Consider the following 26,568-nt stretch of genomic DNA (forward strand, 5'->3'; position numbering starts at 1 on the left):
CACGGACTGTACGGGAGGTCTTATATTTACGTACATGGTAGATCACGGATTGTATGGGAGGTCTTATATTTACGTACATGGTAGATCACGGACTAGCTGTACAGGAGGTCTTATATTTACGTACATGGTAGATCACGGACTGTACTGGAGGTCTTATATTTACGTACATGCTAGATCACGGATTGTACGGGAGGTCTTATATTTACATACATGGTAGATCACGGACTGTACGGGAGGTCTTATATTTACGTATATGGTAGATCACGGATTGTACGGAAGGTCTTATATTTACATACATGGTAGATCACGGACTGTACAGGAGGTCTTATATTTACGTACATGGTAGATCACGGACTGTACAGGAGGTCTTATATTTACGTACATGGTCGATCACGGACTGTACAGGAGGTCTTATATTTACATGCATGGTAGATCACGGACTGTACAGTGAGTGAGTTGGGTTTTACGGCGAATCGACACAAAATGGTCGTATATCACCGGAGGTCTTATATTTACATACATGGTAGATCGTGGACTGTACGGGAGGCCTTGTATATATGTACATTGAAGATCACGGACTGTACAGGAGGTCTTATATTTACATACATGGTAGATCACGAACTGTACGGGAGGTCTTATATTTACAAACATGGTAGATCACGGACTGTACAGGAAGTCTTATGTTTACATGCATGGTAGATCACGGACTGTACGGGAAGTCTTATATTTACGTACATGGTATATCACGGACTGTACGGGAGGTCTTATATTTACGTACATGGTAGATCAGGGATTGTACGGGAAGTCTTATATTTACGTACATGGTAGATCACGGACTATACGGAAGGTCTTATATTTACGTACATGGTAGATCACGGACTGTACGGGAGGTCTTATATTTACGTACATGGTAGATCACGGACTAGCTGTATACAGGAAGTCTTATATTTACATGCATGGTAGATCACGGACTTACAAGAGGTCTAATAGTTACCAGCTAGTTAGATCACGGACTGTGTAAGATGTCTAATACCAACTGCATGGTAGATTACGGATGTACATGAGGTTTCATGTTAGCCAGCATGGTAGATCACGGACTGTAAAAGAAGTCTAATATCAGCTTGGTTGACCACGGAACGTACAAGAGGCCTAATTCTGCATATTATAAACGTATTGATGTTTTTCATGTAGCATAAATAAACTGTCTCGTGCATATCGTATTTTGCCTATCATAAATAAATGTAGAGAGCCGACACATGCATGTAATGCAAAGTTAGCCTTAAAAACTACATGTAGTCAACTGCCAGCTTCAAATTTAATGATACGTTTTGTTTTAACATTATGATATTTATATGACAGAAAAGCCCAACCGTTTCCGATATTCACGTATAATGTCTAAATCAAAAAATAAATCTGTTCTAGTTAAGATCGTGGAGTTTATTTATTTTGTCATGCAGGCTGGAAATGATAATGTTTGATGTATTTTAACTTAAATATATACTGTAAATTTATTATACTGCTCGATTATGATATTTATATGATACTCATATGCAAATACTGAAAATGCAATACAGCCGGCTGAAAAAAAAACTTTTTAAGAGTTAACACCCATCATGGTCACTATTTCAAATCTCTTTTTAATATTTATTTCAGCATAAAACTGCTGTTATTGTCACTTTTTGGAAGGGCTTTAACAAAAGAGAAAACGTGTGTTAACAGAGTCAAGTCAAAATATTTATTGGCATAAACATATATACATATTTTTCGCAAAAAGCTATCATTTGGCGGTTTGCTTAACAGAGTTGAATTGAAAAGCATGAAATTTTTTAACAAAAGCGGCAATACTAGCGATAACATGAAAATAAGAAATATACATATGTATGTACCGTATTAAGTTAAATTCAGTAAAAATAAAATCAATACACAATACATCATATATCGTTATTAAATCGAGCAGTATAATAAATTTACAGTATATATTTAAGTTAAATACATCAAACATTATCATTTCCAGCCTGCATGACAAAATAAATAAACTCCACGATCTTAACTAGAACAGATATTTTTTTGATTTAGACATTATACGTGAATATCGGAAACGGTTGGGCTTTTCTGTCAATAGAATGTACCCGCTAATCAGCCCATCACTAGTTCCTACACTTAGAAAGTACTTGAAAATTTGCTTAAAGTAAAGAAACTGCTATAAATGATACATTGTTAAGTTATTATCTTTAACATTGAATGTATGAAAGTTTTTATTCAATGTTTCTACTTTTCCCTGTATCATTTCTGTATCAAAAAACAGGCCTATGATATGATACGCTTATCGCCAGACAAATCCATTTGTGATACAGTGAATTGCAACACACCGTTACACATCTAGTTCAGACACTTCTATATCTAACCACTCGGCCTAACGCCCTTCTAGTTCAATTCCTGCATGTCTGAACTTCAAGCCGTAATAAATAAATAAACAAGCCACTTAAAGGTTTAGACCATTTGTTAATTATCACCTTGATTTGAAAGTATCAAATCTGAATGCGGCAAAAACTGGTATTTCCAAGAACAGCAAGAAATACCAGGAAATATCAATGAAACCAAAAATTTTATATCGTTTATATAAAGTTACAACCCAAAATCAGTTTGTATAATCCCTTTATACCAATCCATTTGTGTTAAGATGGAGAAAAGTAGACTGATGGATTGACATAAGCATTTTGCCAAAACTTTGGCTTTTTTGTACAGGCAAGCTTAATGACATTAAATTCTGGTGATCACAATAATTTACTTAAACAAGAGCTCGTAGAACATAAGATGCCTCCTTTGATGCATTCAATTCAGTAATTGCACAAAGAAGAGAAATTATTTCATCACTGTAAACAAAGAATCTACTGTTCTGGTTCAATGTGACCTTGACCTTTGACCTACTGACCTAAAAATCAATAGAGATCATCTACTGGTCATGATCAACCTCACTATTATGTTTTGTGATCCTAGGCTCACGTGTTTTCAAGTTATCGTCCGGAAAGGGATTAACTGTTCCGGGTCAATTTGACCTTGAATTTTTGGTCTACTGACGTAAAAATCTGTTGGGGTCATCTACTGGTAATGACCAATCTCCCTATCAAGTTTTGTGATCGTAGGCCCAAGTGTTCTCAAGTAATTGTCTGGAAATGGTTTAATTGTTCTGGGTCACTGTAACCTTGACATCTGTCCTAATGAATTATGATTCATAACGGGTCATCTGCTGGTCATAACCAACCTCTCTATTAATTTTCCTGATCTTAGGTCCAAGCGTTCTTGGGTTATCGTCCGAAAACTGTTTTACTATTCCTGGTCACCTTGACCTTGACCTTTGTCCTACTGACCTTAAAATCAATAGGGGTCATGTGATGACCAACATCCCTATAAACTTTTATGATCATAGGCCCAATCATTCTTGAATTATCATCCAGAAATAGCTTAACTGTTCCGTGTCACTGTGACCTTGATCAATATGGGGCATTTGCTGGTCATGACCAACCTCCCTATTAACTTTCATGATCCTAAACCAAAGCGTCCTTGAGTTATTGTCCGGAAACTGTTTAACTGTTCCAGTCCAGATCACTGCGACCTTGAACTTTGACATACTATTCTCAAAATCAATACATTGTAGCAGTCATCTGCTAGCCATGACCAATCTCCCTATCAACTTTCATGATCCTAGGCCCAAACGTTCTTGAGTTATCATCTGGAAAACGTTTAACTGTTCAGGGTAACTGTGACCTTGACCTTTAACATACTGATCTAAAAATCAATAGGGGTCGTTTACTAGTTATTGCTAACCTTCCTATAAACGTTCATGATCCTAGGCCTAAGCGTTCTTGAGTTATCATCCGGAAACCGTTCAACTGTTCCGGGTCACTGTGACCTTGACGTTTGACATACTGATCTCAAAATCAATAGGGGTCATCTGCTTGTGATGTGTGATGACCAACCTCCCTATCAATTTTCATGATTCCAAGCATTCTTGAGTTATCATCCGGACACGGATTGGTCTACATTCCAACCGAACAACCGCCCAACCAACATATGCAAAACAATATACCTCTCCTTCTTCGAAGAGGGGGGGGGGGGGGATAACAATGTTCTGGCGAGATTAAAAAATAAAGAAATAAAGAGAGATTAGGTTAAATGTAAAACTTTATTATTTATTAGCAACATCACATTAAAACATTAATTCTGCTTTTTTCTGGAATACAAATATAAATAATGCACAATATATTTCATGTCATTAAATTTGCACGTCATTAATGTCACTATAGATCGATCTCAGTCTGAGGATTCACTTGCTGCTTTCATCATTTTTATTTCTGTATACCCCTATACCAAACACTGTTTGCTGATCCGCCATTGTAACAAAATTTGAAACTAATTGAAATTTTGTAGAGAAATAATCGTGGTAAGACCACATCGTAAATTAATCATAGAATTTTAATTAGGACTAATATTTACTTTTTTAATGGCCTTTAATGCTGACACGTACTTTGCACGTGAGAAAACAGTCGAAATTACTTAAAATCAGGGATGACTAAAATCTGATTTAGACCTGCTTGTCAGCTTTTGTCAATCGCTATTTTGTACTTGTCCATTAATATAATCATATAGTAAATTCTGACAAATTTCAGCTTTGGGTCAACCTAGATAACACGCGCATAATGTCCTCAAATCTAAAAGAATATAGACGCATGTTATATTCAATATTCTGACATTGTCATAATAAGAGACAGAAATATAAAAGCTGACTTTTCACCGGTACGAAAATATTTAACTTCAAAGGAGCTTACAAGGGCGAAATTACGCAAATTCATATTTTGCATAAATAGCTACATACACAAAATACAATCTATATAGACTAAATAAGCACGTCTGCTGTACTGTATAGTATATGTTCTAATGACTTTAAAAATGCATAAATTAGATACTGTATATGGTTAACTGCTTCTCCGTTTCTGACATGCAAAGGGCGTAAAAGAAACGAAGAGGAGTAAGCGTTGAAGAACAGACGGACTGACGCTGGTTTTCCATTCGTGTCTTAAATATACAATATTTTATTTTATTGAGAACTACTAGATTCTAGCTGCAACATACGTTCGGACATATTTATTGAATATTGCACTAATTTCTACCGTTCATAGATCTATATGCATGAACGACTATTCGCCGATATAACATCGTCATCAGCCGGGTACCAGCATAATTAGGTCTACAAGTACAATACTTCTTCAAGCAAACATATACACCATAAATGCAATGAATTCTCAGATATCTACACGTACACTTCCTCCCATTATCCAGGTCACGTGCCAACTTGCCCGCGTAATTTCGTTGCAATTCTTTCCAGTTTTAAACAACAACTAAAAGAAGCTTACACGTTTTTAAAATCATATAAACTAAATGGTATAAAAAGTCATAAGCCAATAACTATAAACCATTACATTGATGACCGCACAAGAATCTATTTATTTAATACATAATGCGCAAAAGCCTGGTCCTGGGATATAAGCCTTTTTCCAGCTTCATCATAAATCAATCACATACGTAAACTACCTGTACTTTCTTCTGGGTGACATTCATAACAAAAACGATACAGAAACGCATACAGAAATATCAAAACACACTTATAATCACGAATTCCCCTTGCTTTTCAAACAATTCTTTTTCAACAAAGACAACCCCGTACATCTGACTGGTTCTGGTTGGTTGATACATATCACGTGGTACGTAAATGTAAATGTAAACAACCACAAGTAGGTCAACATATAATAAACATATTTAATTGATGAATAAACATGTATGACTACTGCAAATGTCTCAGATTTCTCTTATCTTTCTTTTATCACAGCATCAGTTATATCACAAAACAGTATGGCCACGTACCCAAAAGCATTCTCATGCATCAAAAACTAGGTCATCTGCACAACGGTTTTAACGCATGCTTTCCTCTATCAATGTTAGTTTAAGATAAACCACTATTTTTGCAACATGCAGAGCTATACAATTGTATACTTTCATTCATTAAAATTAGGAATAAAACCAATAAATTACCTGCGAAGCGATAACACATCCGATAATAATACTTTTGCGCTTGCGCATCTACTACCTCACAGGCTCAGGGTTGAAATAATATGACGAACGACAAATATCCATAGGTACATATAATAACAAATATCATGCACTAACTTTCGTCAAGAAAAAAATAAATTCAGTAAAATTCACTCTTATTTTCGACGTTTTCGTGCAAATTCAATTCTTGATGTGTGAAATAAATACCATGGAATGAGTAAATGTGGGATAAATATACATCTCGTTTAAAATAATCCCAGTATTTCAAAATTTAAAATGTAAGTAAAGCTCTCCTCTGTAAATGGTGTTTTTGTATACGAATTTTCCGAAATCAGTTTCGGTTGCAAAATAACTTCAAAATATGACAGGTAAATTAGAATTTAGAATTAAGATTTTTTTTTGATGTCAGATAAAACAAATGTATAAAATCATGACCTTCTACCATTTTGTTTTTCAAAAATAAAGTAATATTTAATGTTTATTAATATTTATATGATGTACACTTGTCTAATGAATGTCATTTTTTATATTTCAGGTATCTAATATGTCCATTGCAATAGTTGCAGTATTACATTGCATCCAAAAAAACTCGCTATACCGAGAAATTAATGTTTATTACATAAAAACATTTATTTTAAAAGATCTGTATAATAACTTAACTAGTGTGTAATCAGATATTAGACCTCGGCGTACTCATGAGGTCAACTCAGCGAGCTGTTTTTCCTCTTTCGAACAGACGCGTCCGACATACTTATTAATTCGATGCTTAAATTCCATACGTACGTCATCAACGTTTTGTATCAGGCTACGTTAACGTGCTGGTTTTCCGATGTTAGTTATAAGCGTTCTTAATTTTCACTGAAATGCGATGTCGCTGTTCAAAACATGTCCCAATCCTAAGCTCTTCCTTTACTTGTGCAGTACAGGGCCGTATAAAGTCTCTCTAGTCTGTTCATGCAATTTAATCCTTGTTTTGATGTGACGAGAAGTAGACTCTACGATATTGGTTATGGTTATTTGAGCAACACTTTCTGAGGTTTTGTTACGAAATGGTCTAAGGGATTCTTACTTGTCATTACAAGCGGTGTCAGCACGGACTCTGCTTAACTATACTATATTTAGTATTTACAGAGCACTAATATAAAGGTCTTACTTCAACTGCCTGTGTGCCATTGCCTTTTTGTCATTGTCAGCTTATGTGAGAGATGGCCAATATATTTTCTTTTTAATTATCTTTCTACCCACACTCACATTTTGATGAATTCAACCGTAACGTGACAGAAGAAACAATTCCTGATAACAATATACAAAATGTACCTCTTAAATGTAATATTGATGTAACAAAGCCTTAGCAATGTGTTTAAGAAGACGCTGCTCTGCTATAGCCGGTCCATATCCACCAATCGTTCATTACTAATCCTTCTAGAAGACGATACATAATCTCTGCGTTGTCCATCTGAATAATGTGGTCGAAAAATCCAAACGGATTTTTCCTTCGTAAAAGAGGAAACAGATTCACAATTATTATTATAACAGAACTTATAAGTTCAGCCTTTGTCTGTGCGTGACTTATCGAATGTTCTATTTTGGTCTCTACTTCACGTGGAATTAGGGAAAGTGAAATAAAGGTCATACCAATCTCTTCTACTACTTCTCTGAATGTAAGCTTACGCTGTAAAGCAACTTCATCGTCATAAAACTCAAACATCTCCTTCGCCAAAGGATACATCAGTAATTCCCTTGCCCTTTCTTCAATCATATGTTCATCTTCATATAAATCAGACATCTCCTTCATCAAGAGACGACACAGCAGTAATAACCTTTCCCTTTTTTCAGTCATCAGTTCATCTTCATACAAATCAGACATCTTCTTCACCAAGGGACACAGCAGTAAAACGCTTGCCCTTTCTTCAATCATAAGTTCAAGATATTGCAATAAGTATGTTTTTTCTGTCTCTGTGATTTTATCCTTCAGCAAGTTCCTGGAAGGAATCATGTAATTTTTCAGATTACCTCTATTTCGATGAAGATGAAGTCCTCCTTCTCCGAGCCTTTTGGGGAAGCTGGATTCGTCTCAAACACCCAGAAAAGAATATTTTTCACCACGTATGAAGTGATGGCAGAACATTTTGGCTTCAGTTGATGCTTAGCTAACATTTTCAGCGCAGCATACACTTTGATCTGAGTGTCATTGAACGAACGTACCAAATGTCGCTCGGCTAGTGTAAAAGAAATTCTCCAGTTCAGTACGTCATCACTACCTGGTTCCCCTGCAGGTACAACAAGAACATTACATTCTAAAACTGCTTTTATATCTTCTTTACTAGGCCAATCGTGTGATCTCTGGCGGTTGCGCCATGCTTCTAATGCTGACGGATACAAGCAAGGCAAGGCTGGAACAAAATCCACTTTCAAATATTTGTCTACACTGAATGGGAACTTCATCCGGTTCAACCGGTTGTGCAGGCCCACTTATTCCATCAACTTTTTGTTCATTACTCAACCATCCTTCTCTTATGTACCCTAACCTACCATACTCTACTGGAGATACTAATATCTGGTCATTCAAAAGATACTGGTGTCCATCCTTTTGTTTTAACGCATCATTTAGCCTTTGAAGGAGGTTATTTTTCTTTAGGTCAAACGAGTCCGACCTTTCATTTATTGATAACAGTCCTAGCTTAGCATAACCTGGCGGAGAGTCAGCCAAGTCCATTTGAAAAGTGGCAACGGCATCTTCAAGTTTTGTTGCTAACTGATCCGTTTCAAAGCATCTTACTAAGGGCTGAATATATAGCAAATCAACAGCACTACTTAAAGTAACTGCTGTTCCTTCTCCGCGGCTTCCGGCAACCTGAACTTGCAAGCCCTCCCCCTAGTTTTTGTCGGAATTCCGAGTTAAATAGGCGAAAGCATGTTCCATTATTTGAACTCGCTTTTCCGAAAGCGTCTTCGTATATCCCAGTTTGCTATATGCATTGTGAAAAAACGAACTGGGTAAGTCTTTGAGGCTAGGGCCTGTTTCTTTTCTATAACGTAGTTGTGAGGCCATCTTGTCCCGGCCATAGACAAGTATGAAAACCGCTGACTTTTAAAATATGCCTCTGGTATGTGTTTTGTTCATCGCTTCGGAACCGGAAGTCGCTCACGTTCAGTTCTGAAATAGAGAAGATATCTATATTTTCATTTAAGTTCGTAGTTAGAGAGATGTGATTTCTGGCAACTTTTTGATCTCATATGACGCCTAACCCTTGACCTAAAGTGACCACTGCTGACAAAGTACTTCTGGTACTGTGAAAACCACAGGTTTTGACCAAATGGACAAAATCGCAGGTTTTAACAAAATGCAGAATATATTCAAAAAGTGTTCCAGATCCTCAAAAGTCATCCAAATTTATAATTCCACACTCGTTTTTAATGATGTTTTTGATAATTTATTTCTGCTAAAACACCCCTAAAATGTTCGATACCAAGTTGTTTAACCCACTGTTTTATTTCAAAGTTAGAGATAAGTTTGTTTATAATTTTTTTTTATATTAGGAATTCGTCTATAAGGTCTTCGTTGAGAATCAATCTGTATACCCTGACCCTGACCCTTACCACTTAACAGGGATGTAATCAAAGGTATTCCGAGACTAGTAGCCAGTATACCAAGAACCCGCCGTCTTGTTTTTGTTTTTGAATTAGCTTTAGATTTATTACACCATTTCCCACTAATTGTTTTCTTTGATTAGGTGTAAGATACGGCGTTATCATGTTTCTTTTATTATTAGCTACCCAGATCGTACCATTTCCAAGTAATTTACTAACACCAGTACTTGCCAACCCACTTAATGCCCCAACGACTAATAAAGCTAGTATTTTTGAAGCTATTTTGCAGCTATCGGAAGTACTGTTCGGCCTAACAAACCAGCCAAAGCACCAAGAAAACCCCAACTTTGACCTTGACTAGCCATTTGTTGTTTTTTTCGAAATTGTAATTTCTAATCCCGTCTTATTTCTAATAGACTTTTCGATTTGATTAATCTGTGTTTTTGTTAAAAGTAAAGGAAAGTTTCCGTGCAATTGTTTATAATTCAATCTAAAGGTATATGGGGTTTTATTATTATAAATTATTCTTTTGTCCATCTGTTAAATTTACTTTGTATTCAATATAATTTGATGCCATTATATATTATATATATTTTATTTAAACAATAACAAGTTCATTTCTAGTTGTATTTATTTCAACAGTTTCTTCATACAATACAATTGCTTAGACACGGATATTAGCTGCTGGTGGAATATTTAATTTAGCTGTTAATGTAATATGCTTAGGATCTTCTGCAATTCCTTCCTTTTTAAATTCTAAGCTAAAATGAACACGTCCAAACAAACTTATTACATTTCAAACATTTAAGAGACTTCCAGCAGTTTTATTAATTTGTTTATGGAAATGATTAATAACATCATCATAAATTCTTGATATACTTGTATAGTCCGTTTCAGGATAAAAAGCACCGTTACCAACTCCAAGAAGACAAGATTCCAACGTGCAATTATTATTTGCATTAACTTTAAATGTATCTAATAAATGTGAGTTATGTTCTTGTGAATTACTTTTATCAGGCCGTTTTAAATAAACAAACACATGTTCGGGTTTTGTTACTCCGGCTGTTATTCTAAAATAATAAAATCTGTAAACGTTATATTATTTTGTTGTGTATCTGCCGACTGTGTTATCATTTCTCGGAGATATTTCCACCTTGCTTTCGTATATCTTTCAGAAATTAAATTAATTCCATAATCACTAAAAATTAAACGCGGGACCCACAAAATTAATTTTGTTACAATAACCCTATCCGGATCGGCAGCATTAACTCCGTAAATTAATTCATCATCATTTGTTAATTGGAGTGTTATTTGAATTTGACTTGGAGGTAACATATTCTGTTCCAAACCCTAAAAAATCAATAATTATTTAATGGAATTTTAGCATTTATCTCATTACCACCTTGGATTAATCCCTTCATAGCAGCAAAACCTTTCTTTGCTTCCAAAGGATCTTTTTACAGATTTTAATAACTATCACAACAGCAATCTTTAAGTGCCGTGTGGCGGCTGTAAAATGTCTCTCCGTACTTGGATTCAGTGTTGTTATATTTTCTGGTCCTTTGGGATCATGGAGTCCATTCAACATATGTGTAATAGAGTTCCGCTTAAGCCGGTGCTAGTGGGTGTGAGAGGTGTTGCACTTTTCATTACCTCTCATGAACAGACTCAATCAAACCGAGTCTGCTATTATTCTTCTTGGTTGCATTATTTGCTTCCAAAGGATCTTTTTATAGATTTTATTGGACATCCCTGCTTTCAGCACTAGCGGTAGTATCTAAATATATAAATTCATTTGTTCCGGTTGATTCTGCATAATCCTTAGATAATTCAAGTAATATTTCTTTTACATTTATTACCTTGTATAAATTAATACAATCATAAACAAGTTTTTCCATTTTGTTTAACTATTAGCTGATCAATTATTGAAGCTGCATTTTTAATAAAAGCAATTTGATCTCCATCACCATAATTATTACCATTAGCAAGTTTATCAACTTTAAAACTTACTTCAAAATAACCATTAAACCAATCCAAATATGAACTTCTATCATTACTTGTAAAGTGATACCCACTTTTGTATTGTTTAACATTATCAAGACGGATATTAAAGCTGTATCTAATTGAATAAGAGTTTGTTTCACAATACTGTTTTGATCTAAACATGTATATTATATATATTTTTTTATTTTTTTATAAATTAACCTATTTTTACGTTTATGCGTTCCAGAACCTCACAATAATTTATTTATTCTTATATTAATATCATATTACTTTTATCATTATTTATTTATTTTAATTCCTTAGCAATTAAATTACCAACAGCTTTTTCTTGTGGTACAACAGGTTTTTTTTTGGCGGTAGGTTTTTTGAATACATTAATTATTTTATCAGCAGCTAAATTTCCAACTTCCGTTCCGTTTTTTTTTGTTCCACTTTCAAGAGCGTTTTTTCCAATAGAAGACGAAACCAGTTTTGTTAAATTGTCCAAGAAACCAGCACCAACAGAGTGGCTTTGTCCACGACCCGAACCATTTTGAGGATAAAGCTCATAGGGAACTTGCGTTCCTGTCCAAGCATCAACATAGATAAATATTCTTTCATTTTTGTCATAAACTTTTTGTACATTATATATTTATATTTCTTTTAAAATTAGTGTCAAACTTGTTTCAACTCCGTTAAAATTGATTATTCTACTAAACACATCTGTAATATATATTCTAATTGAATTTATAACGTTTTTATTAATTTCAGAATATTCAACTCTGTTTGGTTCTTTTGTAAATGGATAAGCCCTTTTTAAATCTGCAGTACTTAAAGCATATAAAACATTATCAACATAACCATCAACAAGTGAATTGTCAATAAGATCACAATGAATGTAAATTGTATCCACAGATTTAGTTATATTTGGTGTCATAGTTCCCCATTCACTTTTATTTAAAGCTTTTTTTCTCAAAACCGAGCAATGTATGGAAGTTTGACATTCTCAGATCCAATAAAAAATTATCATTAATTGAAATTAGAATTTTAAAACTACTTAAATCAAATTCCAAACTTATTTGGACAATGTCTGATTTATAAAATTCAAAATTATTAATGCTTACTTAAGTTTCTTTGATATAATCATTAATGTCTGTATATCTGTAAGAACCATTTGTAAATATGATATTTTTCTATTCTTTACCATTATTGTAACGAATTCTTTTATTGTCGTATTCGTCACTAAAATTATGCCAAGAGTAAGTCATAGTATTTATACTACCCAAACCAACAGCGTAAGTTTTATCTTTATCTAAAATTAAAGGACGACTGAACCTGACTGTAAAATCGCTTGGAGTATTTTATTACCAGAACTTAACACTATTTTTATTCCATTTATATTTAAGAAAAATCATTTTATATAACATTTTTTGTTGTTCTGGTAACAATTTGTTCATTTTGAATAATTTGTCAATAACGTTAATATCTTCATTTTTTAGTTCCAGCATTAACTGAACCACAAATTAGTTCTAAGTCATTCAGCAATTCTTCTGGATCGCACGTACAAACGTAACCAAAACCTTTCCCCTCTAATTACTTTTTTAAATTTCATAGATCTTTTATTGACAGGTAATCCTGATTATTCTGTTAATTCTTTAAATATTTTCCTAGAAAGTATTGAATATTTTTTATTATTGTTGTATCTCTTATTAATCAGATCAATTAAATCATTGTGTACCTTCATATTTATGACTTCTTTTCCAGTTGTTTGACCCTTTGCAATCAATTTGTTTTGACCATAAAGTTTACTAAGATCAATAACTAGATTACCATATTGTCCGTTTGCTGAAACTTTATATGGATAGTGAGACTTTATTCCTTTTCCCACATATTTTCCTTACTTAAGAATGTCTTTGACCACTTCTCTATATCTTTTAATTATCAGACTTAGCTATAATTGCTTTTTTTCTTTATATCGAGTTTTGTGGGGTTTTTCATTCTACTTATTCAACCAGAATCATTGCCCAATTTTACTATATCCTCCGATACATTTTCTATGATATTTTCTTCTTCTTCCCTAGTCATTTTTATCAGATTCCTTAGATTTGCTTTTTAAAAAGTGAAACACTTCTTGTGATGTGTTTTATTTTTTGTGTCTAAAAGTTCTAAATCAGTTTCTTTATTCAGGTCTATTTTGAATTCTTTTGGCCTTGCCCCTAATTCTTCTTCTGATTCTTCGGTTGTTTCATCCTCATCTTATTTTAATATATCAATCCTCTTTCTCTGCCATAATATTTGAGTAATTTATCAATCTCTTTGTCGTCTAGGTTGTGTTTTGTTGGTGGTAATGCTATTAATGGTTTTTGTACTTCCGGGGATGGTTCTTCCAATAACTCTGTCATTTTTTGTCGTTGTTCTGCTTCTTGTATTTTATCAACAAACTGTTATGGAAGTAACGTGTTCGATTCTGGGCAATGCTTTTAACTGACTTGATAATTTTTCTTTTTGACTTTCTATTCCTTCTGTAATTGGTTTGCCCGCCCGCTTAGCTCAGTAGGTAGAGCGTCGGTCTACGGATCGCGGGGTCGTGAGTTCGATCGGGCGGGGCGTATGTTCTCCGTGAGTATTTGATAAACGACATTGTGTCTGAAATCATTAGTCCTCCACCTCTGATTCATGTGGGGAAGTTGGTAGTTACTCGCGGAGAACAGGTTTGTACTGGTACAGAATCCAGGAACACTGGTTAGGTTAACTGCCCGCCGTTACATGACTAGAATACTGTTGAAAAACGGCGGTTATAAATTTCACTATACATTTCTCGATTGGCAGCGTTTTTATATTGTTTCTCTCATTATTTCATCTCTAAGGGCTCTTTTGTGCGAGTAAGTTTTTCTTTCTTTTATTTCATTAAGTTTTGATTGCATTTATATAATAATGTAAGATAATATAAGATGCTGTAAGATAATGTAAGATAGATATTATATTATTGTATAATGGAAACTCCCAATTATGATATAAAAAGTAATAAATCTAATAACGTTAAGCAATTTTTCCTTTTATGCCAATTTCATGTTTTAGAATGTTAATATGTGGATGTTCCGGGTCAGGCAAAACAAACACTCTTATGCATATGCTACGAAATATCAGGATTTAAAAGACCACTTAAATGAAATTGCAAAAAGAATTCAAGTAGATCCAAATGAAATACTTGAATATTCAAATAATGAAATAATTGATGTCAATGATCTTGAACCAAATACACAAAGGTAGTTGTATTTGCTGACTTTATGTGTGAAGAAAAAAGTTTCAAAATGAAATAACAAAATACTTTATTCAAGGACGTCACAAAAACTGCTCTGTTATTTATTTAAGTAAGTCTTACTATAAAACACCAAAAGACATCCGTATAAACTGTTCCCACTATATTTTATTTGAAAGTCCAAGTAAAAAAATGATACAATTTGTAATGAACAAAGTATAGATCGTAATTCTTTTAATAATGCAACAAAACAAAAATATGATTTTTTTTTGTATGTTGACAAACCAAAGAAGTTTTCAAGAAAAACGTTACTGGAATAATATAGAATAATGTGAAACAAATAGTATAAGCAAATTAAATTTGATATCGATTTAAGTGATTATGCCACTATAAAACAATTTAAAAAGCTTAAAAAGGAAATGGAATCATTTCTCCACAGATACAAAGAATTTAAAAATAAAATGTACAAGCCATTAGATATGGGCTGCAATGAAATAATCATTTAGGAAATCCAGATAAACCCAATGATGCAGTTTCAAGCAGATTTATCTTTAGGAAAATTCAAAGAGTAATAGCAGATTATAATCTTGAAGACATTAAAAGTATTAAACAGACACTCGAAGCAGAAGTGAAAAATATAACACAATTAACAAAGGACATAAAAATCAATGAAAAAATAATAGCTGAGTTACAAGGAAAAAGAAATGAAAGCTATGTATGATGCAGTGGAAGAACTGGAAAAGAAATCTGATTTAACAGATAGCCAGTTAAAAGAAGTATTCCGGGTCAATTTAAACATTTTATACAAGTAAGCTCAGGAACTAAAAAATAGTATGATTAAACATAAAGAACTAAAAGACAAGATTGCTGAAGCAGATAAAAAGTTACAAAATATGTATTAGTTAGAAATCAAAACAGAAATAAATAAACTCAATATTGACATAACAAAAAAGAATCAAGATTTGTAAGACACATTTTCAAATAAACCTAAACAATATAAATCTGAGCTTGAAAAGGCGGCTTCGCAAAGAGGTGATGACCACGACACAGCATTAAATAACCTTAACAAAGACATAAACAATAAGCTAGAAAATTTTAAGAAACAACTTCGAGACTTGGTTAACATTGTCAACGCACGTCACAATGAAAACTACGCGGACTTAATTAAACTTACAGATATATCACAAAAAGATATCAGTGAATGTAATACTAAAATTAAGAAAATAGAAAATGATCTGGACTTTGCAGCTGAAAAATCAGTTAAACAATTACACTAATGCTGAAGCAATTACAGAAGTAAAAAATGCAAAAAAATATCTTATCTCAACTATCATATAGAAACTTTGAGGAGAAGAAGGACAGAGTTATTAAACAGATAATAGTCCCAACACAGTTCAGGAGAAGTGTTATGACACTAACTCATAAGTCAAAAAGTTAGAGGACACTTATCAGCTAAAAAGACAGTTGATGAAATACGAACAAGTTTTCACTGGCCTGGTATAAAAAAAATGAAGTAACAAGGTTTTGCCGATTATGTGATGTATGCCAGAAAGTTAAGTTTGACTTGGCAAGAGAGAGCAATAAACGTAGAGATGGTTCGTAAGAATACAGACGTCAAGATAGAACAGAAGGAAACTGGAGTCAATCTAATGTCGGGTAATTACAGAGATAGCTGGATCCAAGCATCACATATTATGTTAGATACAATATTTAAATGGACCCAGATACTTGTTAGAGCCAGTACTCATTGTAAAATACTATGTACGAATTTGGACCAATCAGATACAAATTCTATAAATAGCACAAATCAAAGCTCACGTCTACTAAAGTATAAATAGGCAGATGGATTGCAGAGAGATCATACGGTATCCAGCAATTGATGTAGACAAATCGAGGATTCAACTAATAATTTATCCCTTGATGAGAAAGTCGTTGCAACTACACTGGCAGGGCGGATAAATTATTAAAAGAAGACGTTCGAAGTTCATAGACTAAAGAAGAGTTGCAGAATTTCAACAAGGTTTCGAGCTATAAGGCCAGCGCATAGCAGTTTTACCTTAAGGGTAGTCGAATGCTATAGACGATAGCAAATATAGGCTGAGCATCGGAAAGCTGAGACAGAGGCCCAGAGTTTGGAAATCTACTGAGATAGTAGGAGAGTTCCAGCTTATAGACGAGGTTCAGCGTTGTTGGCGAAGTACAGCCAAGGCATCGGGGTTATATCTATATGATAGATAAATGCTACATGCGATAGCATATAAGCGCTGAGCATCCAGGAGTCAGGGCAAACATATAGAGTTGCAGCTTTAGTTAAGAGGACATAGACTGAGCGTCTATGCGATAGCACTCGTACGTTGTTGTTCAAAGACATTGTCTGACGGGAATTTCGACAAAAAGAACAGTCAAGTATAGTATCTCCAGCCTATATGAGTTTGAGCTGATTTTGAGTTGAAGGTTGATAGTTGAAACATTACGTGATTTTTGCCTGATCCCTGAAATTAACTAGTTCTTAATTGGAATCATTTACGAATCATTGGTACACGAATCATTTAGGCAAGGTAGCCAGAAGAAAATTTTATTTACGAGATATTTGGTCTCACCAGCTATACGTGACTATGTCTTAGATGTCCTCTGTTAAAAACAAAGTACATCTAAGACATAGTTACCTTAGTGATTGGACCCATTTCATTGTTCAAGACGTAGGCACTTCCTTGGGTCGTCATATCACTCGTATCCTGACAGGGTTCAGCTACATGTCTTACCAGTTATATCTGATAATATTAGTTTTCCTTCAGTCAACAAAGGCCATGATGCCGTCTGTGAACTATACTATACAAAAAGTCAATTAAGTTTTATTTTTGAAAAATGCATACCTCGCTGGTTCATCCAATTTAACATTTCCAGAAAATATAGTACCACAATGTATCCATCCAAACAGCTTTTTCTTTCTGACAAAGCAATTAATTAACTCATTGACTCGTCCAAGTCATGAATCCAATTTAAGCCAGTCCATAACAAGAAAATACTAAATTTGTGTATAACAAAAAGTAATATAAATAGCGAGTTAGTTCATACTTCTTTATTGAAGTCAACGAGTTTCCTGTAATTTATAAAGATAAAGGAATATCTTGGTGTTTGTGGGTCGCTATATTAAGCAGTTAGCATGATAATAATGTTGACATTGCTCGTCCTCATATACAAAATATGTATCAGTTAGAAATCAAAACAGAAATAAATAAACTTAATATTGACATAACAAAAAAGAATCAAGATTTGTTAGAGCCTCGACTTTTATATTTTCTCCGACTCACTTAATAAATTTAAATTTATAAGACAGTAACCTAATATTCTCTATATATCACAATCAAAAAGTCTCAAGCTCTCTTATCGTCAAAATAAACTAAGAAAAAGTCATTTTTTCTGCTTACAAATGGCAAATTTATAGAATCTATTTTCAACGGCAGTCTCTCATTGTAATTTCTTGTCGCCATTGGAATTTGCTCTCTAAATTTGAAGTAATAGAGCTACTGGAAATTTCACGTGAATTTTATTGGGAGAAACTCAAATTTACGTAAAACGTAGAGTTACGCATACGTATAAGTACGTTAGTAAAACGGTCCCCAGGTGTAGATCTTGGTATTGATAACTGTTTTAGTTTAATCCTTAAATGCTTCTGTCTTTATAAAAAAAAACAGCCCCGCGGCAAGTGTGCTAGCTCCATTTTCCTTCGATAAGTCGAGCTGAAAGATATAGTGAATACCATTGATAAAAATTGTAAACAAAAAGAAACACTTATTACTCAAAATAGAAATTACTTTGCATGGAATATGAGTGATTAACACTGACATTACGCATTAACCTAAAACACATGTTTTATCTAAAATATGAATATTGTTAGTACATTTAATAACTACTTTATCTATATACAAATTCATTTCTTCTCCTTAAAATAAGAAAACAGGTTTTGGCTGTAAAACGAACAAGAGCTCTATTTGTAAAAATGAATAGAAACTTTTCATTATCAGAGTAATGCTTAAATTCTGTTTCTACAGAATTGGCTTTTCTGAATTATTCTTGTCTAAAATCACTATATAATTGACATTCCATATGACATGTTTTTCATCCTCAATATTTTCCTTACAAAATGGACAAAGCCTTTCATTAATATCTAGTCTTTCATATCTTCCAGTCAGTTTCAATACGTATTGGCGCAACACCTATCCTAAATTTTGCAAAAGCAGCTCTATGTGGACGAGACAGAATAACTTGACAATATTGTTCTGTTTCATATTTTGATTTAAACAATTTATAAGTACGTAGTTTATTTCTACCTCTTTTGCTCGGGCCATGTTGAACATTTATGTCGGTTTTCCACCTATTAACAAATTCTTGCATGGAAGACTCAATGACTCTATCTAAAACAGATTTCTTAGACATACCCAAAAAGCGATTACACAACTCTTCACACCTAATAAGTTTAAATTTTTGACATATTCTAAAACACCAATTTTTGCATTTATTGCCATTTTGCTTATAACAATAATCAAAGATTCTACGGTTTATACGTGTTGTTGACATATTACAAACTCTATACCAGTAAGTTGAAACATTTTAGTTGTCTCACTGGTGTGGGTCGCCATCCCATATCGCCAGCAACTGCCGCTGATGGGGCAAATTTTGATACACCAAGAAACAAACACATTGCTCTATTTTGTACTGAATCAATGCAAGAAAATGACTGGGTTCCCCAAACAGCTGCTTCGTATCCAATGACGGACCACACCATCGAGTCAAATAATCTTGTAAACACATCTACAGGCATACCACCCAGAATTCTAAACTTTGCAATCAAAAGACCAAGTGCCCTGCTTGCAGATTGTGCAACATATTTAGCAGTAATATTGAAGTCCAGAAACTGATCCAAAGTAAGGCCTAAATACACATACTTATCTACAACTGTAAGACTATCGTTACCACATTTAGATATATGTTTGGTAGATGGTATATGTCGTGGTCTGAAATGAACTATATTACTCTTGTTTGGATTAACATAAATACAATTTTCATTGGTCCATTCATACAGTGTATTTAACATAAGCTGTAACTTAACATGTGACTGGTAAACCCTTTGAACAAAAAGTGTTATAGCTCCATGATTAACATGAGGTAAATATGCTAATTACACGCTAATCGATAGTGGCGAAAACAAAATATCGATCGCTAACGACTGGTCGATATTTACAGGTATGGACGACAGCATAATACAGATAAATGTATTGATTGTCTACTCCCCGTATTAGACCTTCCTGGTTTAGTAAAACATTATTTCCTGCTTTTGTAAACCTAACATCACAGACACAAGGTGCTTTATAGTTTGCATTACACAAAGAAAAGAACGTAAATGTATATTTGTACGGTTCTTTAAATATGTATGTACATATTAGTGTCATGATACACAAAACATACATGATATACAAGAAGTCAATTAATTTTTATTTTTGAGAAATGCATACCTCGCTGGTTCATCCAATTTAACATGACCAGAAGGGAAAGTACCACAACAGAACTTTCTTTCGGACAAAACAACAACAACTAATTACCTCACAGGCTCATCCAATGAAGCAAGTCACGAATCCAATAAAGTCAATCCATAGCAAGAAAATACTTAATTTGTTTATAACAAAAAGTAGGACATAACTTTAAGCGCGTTAGTTGAACTCAACGAGCCTGTACACCAGTATGCATAATATAAGCGTATTAAACGCTTGCACATGTTTGGACTTAATGTGCAGGCTTATCGGTGAAACATTAAAAAAGCAATATGCACTCTAGATAAATAATGCAATTTAACAAACAGAGAGATACGAGGGTGCTTCAAAAAGCTTTGTTATTGGACATGTTCGATTTTGCTTTTTGTTTTATCATATTTCAGATATAAGCATAAAATATCAATCATATACTGAGAAATGTTTGAATACACGCTTGACTGTCAATCCAGAGGTCCGGGGTTCGAATCCCGGTCCAAGCACTGGAAATTTCTGAGATGCTCTTGAGTGTCTCCCATCTAACTTAGAGGCCTGTACTGGTTCTTCCCAGGAGAGACGGCTTCGCGTGTATCGGTGCTATACACCAGGCACGTTAAAGAACAAGAGTGAGACTCTATTTGCAAAGAGCTAGGCAAAGTTAGCGGGACAAGTCTGTATCTTAAAAGGACTTTTCTCTATCTGTTCGGGGGTGGGGTGGGGGCGGGGGGGGGGGCGGGCGGGGAAGCTTTATCTCACTCTGTCCCTCTGGTCAGATCGCTCTGTATATGTACCAGTAGAGGATGAATTTCGCATCCTGTGCGGCTGTGTTCGCCTTTTAACGTGTTTATCATGAAAAGGGCGCTATATAAATCTGCTATAATGATAATAATAATAATACATGTAAATGATACCGACTATCCTAAAATCTACAAAATCAAAGTCGAGCAAAAAACTTACCTCAAACATTGATTTACAGTTATTAATTTCAATGTTTTATTATATAGAAATCTGATACTAGTAGTTTGAGAGTCATAGTTTGACGATCTCTGTATTATAATGTCACGTGTCTATCAAAGTGCATGGTATGTTAAAATATTGCTAAATTTTATATCTTTTAATAAAACATGATAACTTCATCATACCATCTCTTTTGGAAAAGTATATCAAAGCCGATGATATTACAAAAATGTACATAGAAACCCATCTGATAACTTAAATTGTGTTTGCTTGTTAACAATGTTACGAATGATATTAAAGCTTCATTTATGTTTTACTTTCTGGTTATTTTTTTTCTTATGTTCTAGTGTATACGCCATAAATTTCTTGCATTGGGTTAACCCTCCAAATAAAAGGTTTAATTTCAGAAGTTCACCCATCATATCAAAATCATGCAATGTTTGAATAAATTCTGTTTGCGAATTTTATTTTAACCCGAAGTTAACAATGACCTCATCAAATTTATCCTCATTTTTAATTTCCCGTTGAGGCATAGGATTATAAGAATGGTCTCCGTCCGTCCGTAACAAAATCGTGTCCGCTCCATACAAATAAACGTACGATCTATATAATGTTCGTTGGATTAAATATATACGTCCGGATGCTTGTTTTTGATATATTTGCCCACGATTTAAGAGATATGCACATTTCAAGCTGATTTTAAGACATTATTTTGAATTATTTAACGTGTCAAATGTTTTACTATCATATTTTATCTTTAGAACTAATAACTTACCATTTTAATAGATTTTCACACGGGATGACATCAGTTCATTAAATGATTTTCATTTCTGTATGCCGAGCCCAGGCTTTATCAAGCCCGCCCGCTTTGCTCAGTAAGGAGAGCGTTGGTCTACGGATCGCGGGGTCAAGAGTTCGATCCCCGGGCGGGGCGTATGTTCTCCGTGATGATTTGATAAAAGACTGTGTCTCAAATCATTCGTTCTCCACCGCTGATAATTCATGTGGTGAAGTTGGCAGTTACTTGCGGAGAACAGGTTTGTACTGGTACAGAATCCAGGAACACTAGTAAGGTTAACTGCCCGTCGTTACATAACTGAAATACTGTTGAAAAACGGCGTTAAACCCAAAACAAACAAACAAACCAGGCTTTATTCAACGTCAACAGAAAAAATAACATTACGCCATTACTTCCGTTAGATAAAACGTGCAGAACCACCTTCAAGAACGGCAACAGATCTACTGTGTTTTGTTTAAGAAATAATGTATCTCATTCCAGTGATTTGTCGTTGAATAAATCATTGCTTGGAGTTCAGATGCGAAGGAATTACATCACGAGTGCGCAGCCCGAGTGATAATATTAATACGCATCTGAATGACAACGATTTTATTCAAGAGCAAATTACTAAATGAGATATATTATTTCGATTCTAACACGTTACCAAGGATTTTTAAGTATATTCTTGACAACGTCCATTAAATATTTGCCTGTTTTTGTTGGTTTCTTTTCCAACGCGCCGCTATGCCGTTTTACTCTATGATTTAATTGTAACGTCAGAACAATGAATTGTTGTAAAATAATGAACATTCAACTTTCAGCCTTCTTTGTTGAATAGGAAAATGAATAAAGTCGTGTTTGAATTGTTGTTTTTATACCCCAGTTTCAAAAACGGGACGTATTATGGAAACGCCCCTGGCAGGCGGGCGGCTTCCACCGACTTTGTCCGGAGCATATCTTCTTCATGCATGGGGGGATTTTGATGTAACTTGGCACAATTGTTCACCATCTTGAGACGGAGTGTCATTTGCAAGAACCAGGTCCCTAGATCTAAGGTCAAGGTCACACAGAGGTCAAATTCAAGAATGACTTTGTCCGGAGCATATCTTCTTCGTGCATGGAGGAATTTTTGCATAAATTCTGTTTGAGACGGAGTGTCATGCGCAAGAACCAGGTCCCTAAGTCTAAGGTCAAGGTCACACTTCAAAGGATACAATGATGAAAACTTTGTACAGAGCATTTCTTCCTGCATGGAGGGATTTTGATGTACCTTGGCACAATTGTACACCATCATGAGACGGAGTGTGACGCACAAGAACCAGGTCCCTAGTTTAGAATAACTTCCCTTTGTTGTTACTACACATAGCTTACATTGTAAATTTTTTATCACTGGTCGTAGGGAAAAATCAGGAGTTCGAGACCACTTTTCTGTAGTACAACATGCATGTTCTACCTAGTAAGGATTTTTGTGTGGACTTTTTCCTTTGTTGTTACTAAAAATAACATATATTGTAACTTCTTTTATAACTGACCGTAGGGAAAAACCAAGACCACTTTTCTGTGGTACAACATATAGATGTTACTTTCAAATTTTAAGTTTATTTTAAGGTGTCTCTAACTGGCAAGGAGTTTTTTGTGGACTTAGAAAAACAAAAGAATTACAATAATTACTACACCACCACAGAATTAAAATTCCATTTGCAAATACAGGTGCTAGGGTAAAGAAATGTGCTATGACGAGCGTATATTGCGGCATGCTGGCACCTTTTTTTCGCCAATGTGGTACTCATACACGATTTGCATAAAAAATGGTAAAATACAAGAAACTTGTTATAAATTGACACTGGTATAGATAAGGCCTATTGAATTAATGAAGAAGTATACTAAGTACTTTATATATTACACTCTTTTCTTACAGTGTAATATTTGTGTTTTAAAAACTTAACTAAGCTAGATAGAGATTCATTGAATAAGTCAGCACGTAAAGTTGTGAAAACATTCATTTAGGAAGGGCCTAACTTAAGAAATGACCACCTGTCATTTTGTAATACTGTTGTATTATACCTGCATTATCTAAATGGTTTCCATAAAGTTTAAGTGGATTGAAAAGGTCACTAGGTTTAGTGACCCACAACAACCTAGTGACCAATAAAAGTGCATATATTTAGCAAAGGTGCAGACGCCGACGCCAGGTCGAGTAAAAGTTCTTCATATATTTGAACTAATAACTAATGTGGTTATGACCTTTGTATGACCTTGACATTAGGCTCGGCGACCTGGTTTGCTCTTTACAGATCATCTTGAAGAGGTTAACTCTTGATGCTAGTTTTATGAAAAACCCTCCCAGTGGTTAAGATATGGAACAGGTACCAATTTCACCTATTTGATCTTTGACCTTGACTAGACTTATCCGGGTCGAGGGCTGGACAAGGTTAATAATCGATGTGCCTTATTTTTTCAACCGGTGAAGATGTGGAGCAGACATGAACACAACCTACTTGATGTTTGACCGTTGTTACCTTGACCTTTAACTTTGTGACCTTGGTTGTCTGTCCTGCATGTTGTCTTGATGAAGTTAACAATTAATGTTAGTTTTATGAAAATCTTCGCTCTGGTTTGAAGGTATGTAGCAGACATTTAGTTAAGCTATTTGACCTTTAACCTCAGTGTAGCATTGACCTAGGTTTTGTACTTTGCAAATCTGCCATGGTAGGGTAAACAATTGATGTGTTGTATGAAAATCTTTCAAGGGGTTTAGACAACATGGAGTTGACACCAAGGTAAGCTATTTGACATCTGTAAAGATCTGCATTGTGTACTCGGCACAGTATTGATGCAGTTAACAATTGCCAGGCGAACTAGATCACTCGCCTTAGTTCACAGGAGTCTGAAATTCTATCAATAAGACCATAGAAGTCTATCTTTACAGAAAATACACCCCCCCCCCCCCCCCCCCATATATAAAATAAACACCAGGAATGAAACGTCAAAAACCCAGGGTCCCCTGAAAATACGCACGGAACACAGGGTGATCGCAATTTAGCGAGCGTAGTTAAGAAATAACACTAAAATACACCTACCACACTCGACAGCATTCTAATCTGATACACTTTACAAGAGTAATCAGACATTTTCTGAGGTTTTCTGAGATTTTCAGCTGTCGCCGAAGCCATTCGCTGACGTCACAACAACAACAACAATTACAGCGCCGATATAAAGATAAAACACTTATTTTATCCTTTAAAATTTGTACATCGAGTAAATAAGTATTAGAATATTTATATGTTTACATCAGTCTTTAATATCCCCTAGATTCCTTTTGCAATAAAAAGATAATTTATAAAATTTGATTGGGAAAACCCGTAAAGGGAGGTTACTCTTGGGATAATCCATTTTACGATGCAGCGGAACATCTAAATTTCAGTAGTAAAATTTGATACTTGGTGTACAATGACTTTTTTATATGAATAGAGCAATATGAAAATGTCTGTTATGTAATTTGAAGGTAAGACAGTACGGGAATTGCTACTTTCTAATTTTACTTATGCGCATGCGTCGGAGTAGTTCACATCTTCCGTTTGACTCTGTCAATTTCTAATTATTTTCACCAATTTCAGAATAAGTATGAGCACTGTCTATCGCTAGGTGGTAAACAATCGTCCTCCTAACATCAACTAACCTTCTTATTTAGATTTTTAGCATCGCCAAAATAGTTTATTGTGTGATGTAATATCGGATTGGGAGACCGTTCAAATAGTCCGCCATATTGTCTACCTACTTCCGGTCCAGTTTGTTTACATTTCTCAAGGACTATGGATAGCCAAATAACAGGTATTCTAGTGTTTACTGTCATCAATATCTATAGAATTGGTTTTCAAAACCAATTACAAGGGCATTCAGAATACCCTACAATAAGCCCTGGCCAGAATGAAAGTAAGGCCTTGTCAAAGGACCTTGGTATCTTCTTCTTGATTAGGAAATCATTTTCAGGACCTCTGCCCCTGGTAAGAAAAAGGTACCAAACTACAATTAATAGAAATTTAATATTCATACATTGCTTGCTTGCTACACAGATATCGGATGTCGAGAGCAACCCAGGCCCCAAATACCTATGTGGCACATGTAAAAGGAAAGTCACCTGGACATGTAAAGCTATAATTTGTGATAACTGTAGTAAATGGTTTCACATAACCTGCCAAGAACTAGGAAATGATACTTATGACCATTTGCCTGTTAGCTTTGCGTGGCAGTGTCGGTGCTGTGACACTCTTAATTATACAGCCAATCTATCAGATTCTCTCAATTCCTTGATTAATGCATCGTCATTCAGTCCTCTCGATGATATCCCTGTAAATGACCCTGTCACAACA

General features: G+C 34.5%; 2 protein-coding genes across 4 annotated transcripts in view; one reads left to right on the forward strand and one right to left on the reverse strand.

Annotated features, from left to right (window-relative positions):
• LOC123547304 (vacuolar protein sorting-associated protein 52 homolog) overlaps positions 1-26,568 on the forward strand; it is a 182,694-nt gene that overhangs the window by 113,595 nt on the left and 42,531 nt on the right. The window lies entirely within an intron of this gene.
• Positions 5,540-21,148, reverse strand: LOC128548921 (uncharacterized). Of its 3 annotated transcripts, none has more exons than XM_053524622.1 (2): positions 20,539-21,148; positions 5,540-9,262 (listed from the first exon to the last, which is right to left on the reverse strand). In XM_053524622.1, exon 2 carries the CDS (start codon positions 8,099-8,101, stop codon positions 7,466-7,468), a length of 636 nt encoding a protein of 211 aa, XP_053380597.1. In that variant the 5' UTR covers positions 8,102-9,262; positions 20,539-21,148; the 3' UTR covers positions 5,540-7,465. The 3 variants fall into 3 exon arrangements, with proteins under 3 accessions (XP_053380597.1, XP_053380596.1, XP_053380595.1); XM_053524621.1 differs by having other exon boundaries at positions 20,452-21,148; XM_053524620.1 differs by lacking the exon at positions 20,539-21,148 and adding an exon at positions 17,812-18,017.

This window comes from Mercenaria mercenaria, chromosome 15, assembly GCF_021730395.1.
Source record: "Mercenaria mercenaria strain notata chromosome 15, MADL_Memer_1, whole genome shotgun sequence".
Classification (NCBI taxonomy): Eukaryota; Metazoa; Mollusca; class Bivalvia; order Venerida; family Veneridae; genus Mercenaria; species Mercenaria mercenaria.